The sequence below is a fragment of the Arachis stenosperma genome, chromosome 2, assembly GCF_014773155.1.
Source record: "Arachis stenosperma cultivar V10309 chromosome 2, arast.V10309.gnm1.PFL2, whole genome shotgun sequence".
Lineage (NCBI taxonomy): Eukaryota > Viridiplantae > Streptophyta > Magnoliopsida > Fabales > Fabaceae > Arachis > Arachis stenosperma.
In genome coordinates this window covers 52,560,097-52,571,568 of record NC_080378.1, presented here as the reverse complement: position 1 = coordinate 52,571,568, position 11,472 = coordinate 52,560,097, and the positions used below count along the sequence as shown (strand labels likewise).

The 11,472-nt window shown below is 31.2% G+C and overlaps 1 protein-coding gene across 1 annotated transcript; it reads left to right on the top strand.

The window, feature by feature from the left end:
• Nucleotides 1-8,349: 8,349 nt before the first annotated feature.
• On the top strand, nt 8,350-10,991 carry LOC130963671 (protein LIGHT-DEPENDENT SHORT HYPOCOTYLS 4-like). The gene is made up of 3 exons (XM_057889772.1): nt 8,350-8,534; nt 9,726-10,084; nt 10,834-10,991. The coding sequence occupies exons 1-2, from the start codon at nt 8,350-8,352 to the stop codon at nt 10,078-10,080; spliced, it is 540 nt and encodes a 179-aa protein (XP_057745755.1). The 3' UTR covers nt 10,081-10,084; nt 10,834-10,991.
• Nucleotides 10,992-11,472: the final 481 nt, after the last annotated feature.

Below are 11,472 nucleotides of genomic sequence, written 5' to 3'. Positions count from 1 at the left end.
TGAAAAATTTTTTTGATGCAAAGTAGACATGCAAGACACCAAACTTAGAAATCTTTAATGCTTAGACACTATGAATGCAACAATGCACCTGAAAAACATCATACAACATAAAACAAGAAAATTTAAAGATCAAACAAGAAGACTTACCAAGAACAACTTGAAGATCATGAAGAACACTATGAGTGCATGAATTTTCAAAAAATGCAAGAACAATATGAGTATGCAATTGACACCAAACTTAAAACATGACACAAGACTCAAACAAGAAACACAAAAATATTTTTGATTTTTATAATTTTATTATTTTTTTGGATTTTATTTTATATTTTTCGAAAAACATATAGGAAAAAGGAAGTAATGAATTCAAAGTCCTCAATCAAAATCCTAGGAATCATACCAGGTTAGTCTAAAGCTTGATGGCCAGCCAAGCTTCAGCATACCATTTTGAAACTCTAGAATTCATTCTTAAAAACTCTGAAGGATTTTTCGAAAATAGAGGGAAAAATTTTTTTGAAAGATTTTTGAAAAAAAAAATTTTTAAATAAATGAAAAGAAAATTACCTAATCTGAGCAACAAGATGAACCGTCAGTTGTCCAAACTCAAACAATCCCCAGCAACGGCGCCAAAAACTTGGTGGACGAAATTTTGATCTCTTATAATGGCATTCAACTTGGTGTGTGCATTTACTAACTCAGCACTTTCTTCACAACCTCGCACAACTAACCAGCAAGTGCACTAGGTCGTCCAAGTAATAAACCTTACATGAGTAAGGGTCGATCCCACGGAGATTGTTGGTATGAAGCAAGCTATGGTCATCTTGTAAATCTCAGTCAGGCAGATAATAAATGGTGATAGAGATTTCGAATAATAATAGTAAATAAACAGAAAATAAAGATAGAAATACTTATGTAAATCATCGATGGGAATTTCAGATAGGCATATGAAGATGTTGTGCTCCTTCTAAATCTCTGCTTTCCTACTGCCTTCATCCAATCCTTCTTACTCCTTTCCATGGCAAGCTGTATGTAGGGCATCACCATTGTCAATGGCTATATCCCATCCTTTCAGTGAAAAAGGTCCAAATGCTCTGTCACGGCACGGCTAATCATCTGTCGGTTCTCGATCATGTCGAAATAGAATCCCTTGAATCTTTTTCATTTGTCATCACGCCCAACAATCATGAGTTTGAAGCTCATCACAGTCATTCAATCCCAGAATCCTACTCGGAATACCACAGACAAGGTTTAGACTTTTCGGATTCTCATGTATGCCGCCATCAATTCTAGCTTATACCACAAAGACTCTGATCTCACGGAATGGAAGGCTCGGTTGTCAGGTGAGGGCAATCATGCGTCGTGCATCAGGAATCCAAGAGATACACACTCTAGCTTTCGCTTATAGAACGGAAGTGGTTGTCAGGCACGCGTTCATAGGGACGGATGATGATGAGTGTCACGGATCATCACATCCATCAAGTTGAAGTACGAGTAGTATCTTAGAACAGAAATAAGATTGAATTTGAATAAAAGGTAGTAGTAATTGCATTAAAACTCGAGGTACAGCAGAGCTCCACACCCTTAATCTATGGTGTGTAGAAACTCTACCGTTGGAAATACATAAGTGATGAAGGTTCAGGCATGGCCGAATGGCCAGCCCCCAAAACGTGATCAATAGTCTCCTAAGATGAACAATGGAATAAAACTGAGACCAAAGATGTAACGTGGTCAAAAGACACTGAATACGATAGTAAAATGTCCTATCTATACTAGACTAGCTACTAGGGTTTACAGAAGTAAGTAATTGATGCAGAAATCCACTTTCGGAGCCCACTTGGTGTGTGCTTGGGCTGAGCTTGAGCTTTACACGTGCAGAGGCTTCTTTTGGAGTTGAACGCCAAGTTGTAACGTGTTTTTGGCGTTCAACTCTGGTTCGTGACGTGTTTCTGGCGTTTGACTCCAGAATGCAGCATGGAACTGGTATTGAGCGCCAGTTTACGTCATCTAATCACAAATAAAGTATAGACTATTATATATTTCTGGAAAGCTCTGGATGTCTACTTTCCAAAGCCATTGAGAGCGTACCATTTGGAGTTTTGTAGCTCTAGAAAATCCATTTCGAGTACAGGGATGTCAGAATCCAACAGCATCAGCAGTCCTTTGTCAGCCTTTTATCAGAGTTTTGCTCAGGTCCCTCAATTTCAGCCAGAAAATACCTGAAATCACAGAAAAACACACAAACTCATAGTAAAGTCCAAAAATGTGAATTTAGCATAAAAACTAATGAAAACATCTCTAAAAGTAACTATATCCTATTAAAAACTACCTAAAAACAATGCCAAAAAGCGTATAAATTATCCGCTCATCAAGCAGTGTGAAAAGTATCACACTGGTAGGCCTTGTTATTTTGGAATGAAAATCTGCTTCAACTACGGTGAACCGGGGTACATAGTGATCCGTAACTGTCCGAAGAAGTCGGTACAAGGAGTAGCTAGACCGCAACAGGCAGGAAGGGTATTTACAATAATTGCTGAAGATGCTCGTATTCGGACTCCCTGACCCAAGATCAGTGTTGTATCAATACTCGTTTTCTAACTGCACTTTACGATTCGGGTGTATTACATTCTTTTATTTCTCAAAGTTGAATTTTAATTTGCTTGTTCATACACCTACATCCCAAAGTGTTTTGACTAGCCTAGTGTGCCGACAAGTAGAGTTTGATATAGACAGTAGAACCATGTTTTTCTTGACTCTTTTGAGAAAACTGCTATTATTTTTTCTAATAATTTTCATCATCATCATTCCACTTGCCCAACTTAAATTTTATGCAAGGTAAGTTTTAAGCTTGTTCCCATGTTTGATATCTATTTATTAATGATCTAAAGAAACCTTGGGAAATAGTTATGTCAGGACTTAATGAAGATTGATGCATATGTGTTTCTCTTTTCTAATTTTGAGTACTCTAATGAACAGTAGAAACTTGAAGAGGTAGTACAAACATCTCAAAGGTAGATCTGTTGTTATAAATATTGACCGATGTTTAATTTGTCATCATGTGTCACGTGCTCACATGTGAGACACAAGATACTTGACAGCTACAAGAAAAGAAATGACTATAAACTAGTGTTCGTTCAGCACAGATGCAACACCAAGACTAATGATTTGAAAATATTGGGTTAGTAGTTTAATCACCACATTTTTCACATCATACATCCCTTTCAATGTTTTAAATGAAAGTTGCAACTTGTAACCAATCATTTTTATATATCTACCTTAACCATGAATTAACATACATAGTTATATAGTAGAAAACAAGACACATTTCAAGCATATACCTGGATTGGCAGGTGCACATTGCCTTTTCTCTGCACTTGCAATCTCAGCACAAAGCTTTTCCATCTCACGAGCCATGGAGATTAATTTCTTCTCTATCACTTGACCATGAGCTGAGAAGTAATTAAAAAGAAGTGATTACAAGAAATTAAAGATGCAATGCAACCGTATAAGTCAATAATTAGTACCACTTTCCATAGAGTCAATAATGAATGTGCACGCGCACATACAAATATAGTTTGCAAGTAGCTAAAAAAATCAATAAATAGGTTCTTACTCACTTTACTTACTTTGTTTGCTTCCCTTGTTAACAGAGTTAACGATTCAGGTTCTCTTATAAAGGAGAGAACGACAAAAGAAAATATCTGAAGGGAGTAACAAAATATCTCATTCTTTTTTTTCTATTAATCAATAGGTCATTAATAAAGTAAGGAAACATCATTATGCAACATTTGCTTCAAAGCTTTCTTAGTCCCTACCTCAATCAAAATTTTGTGTCACTTCATCAAAGCTGGTGAGATATTCCTCCATCAGATTCTCTATATATAATGGATTCTTGGAATTATCTTTCTTCTGCAACAATTTGAACCAAGAGATAATAAGAATACAAAGTTAAATAAAAAAGAAAATTAATTTTTTAATAAACTTTTAGCAAAAAATTAAAAGAAGCAATCAATTAGCTTTATATTATCATTCCATAATAAAATTGCATGAACAAAATTAAATTAACAAAGGTGAAAGCATATTTAGTTATTTACAAAACCAAACAGAAAGAGTAGTAAATCTCCAATAGTATAAATCAAAAAAACAAAATCTATCCATAGAAAATGAAAGAAAAACTAAAAAAGAACCTTGAACTTTTTTGAGGATATCACTGAACACTTTTTCTGAGTTAACAAGGACAACATCCAAGAAATTATACGTTAGCGTAAAATAAAGGATATCATATTAAAAAAAGAGTCACACACATGTATAGAAATCAAATTTCAAATATTGCCAAAAATCACTGATTTCTTGAATAGCTAGATATAAAAATTTTTCTCACAAAATCAGTAAGCAAAAATATCTAGACTAATTGTGTCGCCATCAAGTTCACTGATTAATCGCAAAAGCAACAAAAGCCAAATCTAAGATCAGAGAAGTAATAAATCAAACCAGATCAGAGAAGTAATCGAAAAGATTTCACGAAAAATGAAAAAAGAGACAAAGAGAGAGAGAAGGAAATCTCAAAAGTTACCGCATCGCGACCAAAGGAGGCAATGCGTCGACGGAGAAGAAAACGAAAAAAGAGATTATCAAAGCATGTGGTGGCGGTCGCGGCAAGGAGACGAATGGATATGGTGGTGGTGATGGCAGTGGCGATGGAGACAGCGATGGCTGCGAGCTTTAGGGTTGAAACTAGCCTCTTGCACGTTTCGATGATATCTTCTCTCTCACACGGCGATGGCTGCGAGCTTTAGGATTTGTTTGGAGGGGGTTTGAGAATTTTAATTATGTGCAATAGTGGGGGATTTTTAATAATTATGCAGGGGAGTTTTACAATTTGCCACAATATTTTATGTAGGTTTTTAAAAACTCCCACTAAAAAATCTCCACTAATTATTAAAAAACTTGTAGTGTATCCAGATGTTTAATAATATGTTCTTGAACTAACTACGAGCCATTTTTTTTATTGATTTTACTCCTCACACAACATTTTTCCTTCTCTTCAAGTACATTTTTCTTCCTGAAGCACACTCTTCTTCTAAGCACACTCAAAACGCATGAACACTCTCTTTTCTTTGTTCAACCAAAATGCAAATGGCTTTGTCCAGCATATAAAGATCTTCTCCCTCCAAGTGTCAGATATGCAAGCATCCCAACTACAAAATGCAGCTTGCGCTATACTCTTCTAACCTGCAAAACGTAGGATGCTTTTGGCGTCTTCCAAGACAAAAAGCGGTTAAAATTGCAGGTCTTATCTGCATGCAAAGGACTCATTTCGCAACATGAATTTATCTACCTACTGCAGCCGGCCACTTCTTTACTTTTTTTTCTGTCAAATGTGAGTTACATTTTGCAGCAACCTCTTTACCTTTTTTTTCTTATCAAACGTGACCTGCTTTTTGCAGTACTGTCTAATTGCACACTACAACAAATACAATTTTTAGTTACTGTTAAAATCGTGACTAAAACTTAAAAAAATTGTGACTAACACAAAATAGTCACAAAAAAGAAAGTTTGGCCATTCGGGGCATTTATTTATGATTTGCCATAGTTTTTTGGCCTTTAGCCACGATTTTAAGAACCGTAGAGACCTTAATTTAGCCACATCAGAACAAAAATTAGCTACAGTTTTAATCGTGGCTAAATCCCATAAATGAAACAAAAAGAACTATTGATCACAACAAATTTGCCATAGTTTTAACCGTGACTAACTATAAAAGATCCAGAAAAAAGATTATATTCTACATTTTATTGTCGTCACATCAAATTTGACGATAAACAGTAGAGATTTTTTTCATGATTAATGAACTTCACACTGTGCATCTTTCTATGAACGTTCTCCTGAAATCCATCCTTGCAACTAGTAAATTTTGATACTATTTTAGTCAATATTTTTAATAAATAAATACTATATATATTATAAATACATAATAATTAATTTTAGTAACTAATTTTCAGCGTGCAAATATACTTAATTTTTAATTTACCAATATTAGCAAATTTCCTATAAAAATACATTGTATACAGATACTGCTAACTTGTTTATTTGTATATATAATACAAGTAGGAATAATTCTTAATCTTTTACGTCTAAACATTTAGGGAGTGTCCATAAATGGCTTCATTTTCAAACTTAAATGCTTCACTAATTAAACATTATACTGTTTTAAACTGGAGCCTTATTTGCGGTCAATGATGAAATCATTGAGACGAAATCATTATAATATCTGCAGCTGATATCTCTGGGGATTAGCACTTGTTCAAAAGCAACCCCATCAGAATGATGGTTGCCTTGCAAAAAACCCTACTATGCATGGTGCTAATTTTCTTTCATTTTATTTTTTTAGATATTATTATCATAAGAATCTTTTTTTTTTCTTTTGTTAAGTTATTATAATAATCTTTTTATATATGCTTTCAAGTTTCAACTCTGGACTCTGGTTCACAACGATCCCCTTGTTGAAGTAAAGTTGGTCATACAAGACACTGGAGGGCAAATAAATCATTTTAGAAAAGGTGTTGTCAATCAAAAAAAAAAAAGAAGCAACAAAATAATGTTTTATTCTCTTGTTTTTCTCTTCTTTTACTTCTTTATTTGTTAATTATTTATTTTTTATTATTTAATTTTTCGTTTTACTTTGAATTATTCTGTCATAAATCATAATATGCAGTTAAATAGTTAATTTTTTAAAAAATATAATTTTAAAATTTTAAAAATTAATTTTACGTTTAAAAAATATGTGTCTTTTTATCTTCTTCTTTTTTTTTTCTTTTTTTTGGTTGGATTATTTTTAGAAATTCTTATATAATAATTTTAGATGTTTATTTTTAGTTAAATTTTAAATATTTTTTTATAATAATTTCAAATATTTTTTTTCGTTTAGTTTTAGATATTTCTTTTATTATATTTTGAATTTTTTTTTAGATATTATTAACTAAAGTTGGCTAATACTCTAATTAGTTATTTAATATGACTGCGATATTAATAACTAAACCTTTTTTCTATAAAAATTATTTTGACGGAGAATAATTTTTTTTCCATACATTGTTAGAATTTAAAATTATGAATTAAAAATTAAAAAAATATTAAGTTCAAACTTAATTTTTTAAAAGTTATATTAAATATATATAAAAAAAATAGTTATTAAATTAATTATTTAAATAAAATATATAATAAAAATAAATTAAACAATATATATATATATATATATAAATATATAATAATTAAATTATTAATTAATTTTTTTATGTATGTTTAATTTTTTTTAATGTTAATTTGTTTTTTCCGTTTTACCCATTAAGTTGAATACTTTATGCTGTCTACATCAATCATCTTTCAAAGTCACTATCAACCTTTTTTCATTTCCACAAAAGCCCTAAAGTCCAAAACGCAGCTTGTTTCTTTTCTCAATTACACCCACTCCCTTTTCTGTCTTTTGGCAATTGCATGGGCACTGGGAAAATAGGCTCATAGGAACTCACTTGCTTCCCTTTTTCCGGAAATAAAATCTGCCAATTCCTTAAATTGTTTTCAGGAAAACAGGGTTTACAAAAAGCACCTTAAAACATTGGAAAATTATCAGGTGTACCTAGGAACATCGGTGTTTCAGTTATTTTAACCGTTGATTTTAATTAATATATATTATATATATTTTTTTATAATTTAGATCAACGGTTAAAACAACTGGAACACCAATGTTTCCAGTATACCTGATAACCTTCCTAAAACATTTACAAGACCTTTTTTTCTCTTCTTTTTTTCATCTTCTAGGAGTTAACAAAAACCAAAGGAATTCAAGCATGCCCTCATAGGAAAACATCTTATAGTCTCTCTTCACTATTGTTACACTGTTCTTTTACCCACCCTCTTTTCTTTCTCTTTGCTTTTCTCCTATAGCATTATCACAAACCCACACACCTTGTTCTTTTTTCAAACCTCAAATCTCACGGAAATTTAGTTTGAACAATCTTTTCTCAAACGTGATAATAACATTATTCACATTCATTTGCCTGGTTCAATTTGATCTTTTTCTCACTATTTTTACTATTTATTTGTCTATTTTTTTAAAAAAAATAATTTTTAATCCTTGATTTGATGTTCGCAAATAAACAGTAGTGAGATACACTTCATATTATTATTATTGAAAATCTACATCTACATCCAATCTTAGATCAGAAAAATTAAAAGACCAACTAACCAACCAAGAAGCCATGAACTTTCAAGAATTTGAGTCCAACAACAACAACAACAGGAGCAGCATCACCACCACCACCGCCACCAACAACAATTTGATGATGATGACATCCATGACGATGGCCATGACTTCGTCATCATCGGCATCGTCGTCGTCGACATCGTCACCTTCAACTCCTTCTTCGAGCCGCTACGAGAATCAGAAGAGGAGGGATTGGAACACCTTTGGTCAGTACCTCAGAAACCATAGGCCTCCACTCTCTCTCTCTCGTTGCAGCGGTGCACATGTTCTTGAGTTTCTCAGGTATCTATGTCTATCTATATATTCAATGATCTTAATCTTACTGTATTCTATAGTCAATAATCTACCTTATTTTTACCACATGCAGAAAGTGATATGCATAAAATACATGTAAAGAAAATCTACACTCAGAGAAATAATAATTAACCATGATTAATTAATTAAGCAAAATTCTGGAATAAGATATAGAGTCTAGGGAAGAAAAAAGCTGGGGAAGAAACAAAAGAACACCATCATCAATAGTGTTAGAGTATAACAGTAAGCAATCAAATAAGATACTATGGGTTCAATTTTTGACCAAGTAATTCAAGATCGAAGAAATACAGAAAACTAGCCTTTAGTCAACACAGTAAATTAAACTACCGAAAATGTATTTGAAATATCTTGGCACTAATAAAAATGTTTTAAAAACATGCTAAAACAACGTCAGAATTTCACTTGTCATGTCAAAAATTTTGTTTGCCACATTATCATTTTTCGTCTTAGTTTATGAGAATGAATTTTGTCATATTTTTAAATAATTTAAAAATATTTTTATTGATAATAAAATTTAAAAATATTTTTGTTAATGACAAAATGATTTAAGTGTATTTTTTTTGTAGTTTATCTGTTAATTAATATCAGTTTTTTTATTTAAAAATATTTTTTATTTTAAGATTTAAAATTTATAATTTAAATTTAAAATAAAAAATTTATGATTTAAAATTTAAAATAAATTAATTCTAAAACATTACTTCTCAATATTTTAGATGTCTACTCTCCAATACTATTTTCGTATATAAATTCTATAACATGTGAATAAATATTATATAAAAATATTATATGTATATTAAAAATTAACTATTAAATTAATTATTTATTTTTAAATAAATATATAATATATAATTTATTTATAATATATATTTTATATTTTAATATCTATTCTGTTACTCAATTTTGATGTATAAGATGGTTGAATATTGGATTATACTACGTGCACACTAAAATTAGTTATTAAAGTCAGCCGTTGGTATAGATACACGTTGAAAATAAATTAAATCATATATATATTTATACACAAATATTTTGATCACTGATTTTAGTATACGAATAGTATTTTTGTTGAATATTATTATATTGGTGTCTAAATTTTGAACACAAAGTTTTGTATTAAAGTAGCATTTTAACTGAAAATGTGTCTATAATATGTTTGAGGTACCTGGACCAGTTTGGAAAAACGAAGGTTCACACACAGATGTGTCCATTCTTTGGGCACCCGAATCCCCCGGCGCCGTGCCCTTGTCCGTTGCGGCAAGCATGGGGGAGCCTCGACGCGCTCATCGGCCGCCTCAGGGCGGCTTTTGAAGAGAATGGAGGGAAGCCGGAAGCCAACCCTTTCGGCGCTCGGGCCGTCAGGCTTTACCTCCGTGAGATTCGTGATTCACAGGCCAAAGCCAGAGGAATCAGTTACGAGAAGAAGAAGCGCAAGCGTCCCCCATCTCATGGACAACCTCAAGCTCAACCTCCACCACCGCCATTGCCACCACCTTCAAATGAATCAAATCACTAGTATAGTAAGACCACAACCACGTATTTATATACATATAATATTATATAATGTATGAGTTGAATTCATGTGCATTATGTAAAATAAATTTTACACACTTGTTGAATCGTATACATATTTAATTTGTAAGACTTTGAAATGATAATAGTATCATAAAATTGGTGTTTAATTATATTCATGTGTGTTATTCAAAGGTGCATTTTATTTATAATGGTTATAATTAATAATCATAAAATTTTAACAATGTTTAAAAAGTATAATTTAGATTAAAGTTATATATTTTTTTACTATTTTGCAATAGTTTTTATTTTGAAAAAATTAAAAAATGATCAAACTATTTTTTTAAAATATTAGAAAGTGTGAGTTTAATTTTAACTATACATTTAAATATTGTCAAAATTTTATAGTCATCATAATTATTATAAAATTTACATAATAGTGAATTAAAATACAATTATTTTTAATAATGTGCAATGTCTAACTAATTATTACAAGTATTCATAAAACTCATTTACATTAATAGTTTATAAAAATTAAATAATTAAATAAAAAATTCATGGTGATGAATATATAGTACATATAAATTGTTTATTATATAATATAAAATATATGTAGTTTAGGGTTCTCTTTTTGTTTAACTTTGGTTATGCTTGTAGGTTAATTTTTTTTGTTATTATTGTTGCTGCTGCTGCATGCCCTAAATAATAATGTTTATTTTTAAATTTATTTATTTATATGTAATTGGTTATTATGCAGCAGAACTTGGGGATTTGAGACATGGTGATACTGCAATATAAGGAATGCATTATGGAATTTGATTTAAAAAAATGTACAATTGGAGTTGCACTGTTCCTGATTACAAAATTAGTAGCAGTGATGAGTTGAGTGAATAAATTTAAGTGGTAGTGCGAAGAGTGAGTGTGGTTGTGTGCATGTGTGAGATCATTACATCGCGTCCTCCAATTTGTAATAAATATGTGTGTACTTGATGGTGGGTCATTTATGAATGAGTTATGGATTTGCAGATCATGTTCCATGTTTTCTTCTGTGAATGCGGTAAAAAACATTGCTAGCTTTTCATGTTAATTTTCCCCCCATCCCCATTTGATTAGATCATCTAATGTTAAATATCCATCGTCATCATCATCATCATCATCATCATCATCATCATGGTTAGTTTATATATACTTTGCACCCATATCCGAAATACTTCTAAATGTTCATTTAAATTTTCGACATATACTTTGTTTTGGTGTATTTTGAAAATAAAAATAGTATATAATTTTATGTGTTAAACAGTTTGTTTATTTTTAACCTGAACGTATTTGTATTTTTGCTTATTAGAAAATTTGTGTATTTTGTTTTAAAATGTTTGTGTATGATACAGTGTGGATT

Coding starts and splice junctions, on each gene's coding strand:
- LOC130963671 (XM_057889772.1), top strand. CDS start 8,350: ATGGCCATGACTTCGTCATCATCGGCATCGTCGTCGTCGACATCGTCA. Junction 8,535..9,725: donor CATGTTCTTGAGTTTCTCAG/GTATCTATGTCT, acceptor AATATGTTTGAG/GTACCTGGACCAGTTTGGAA.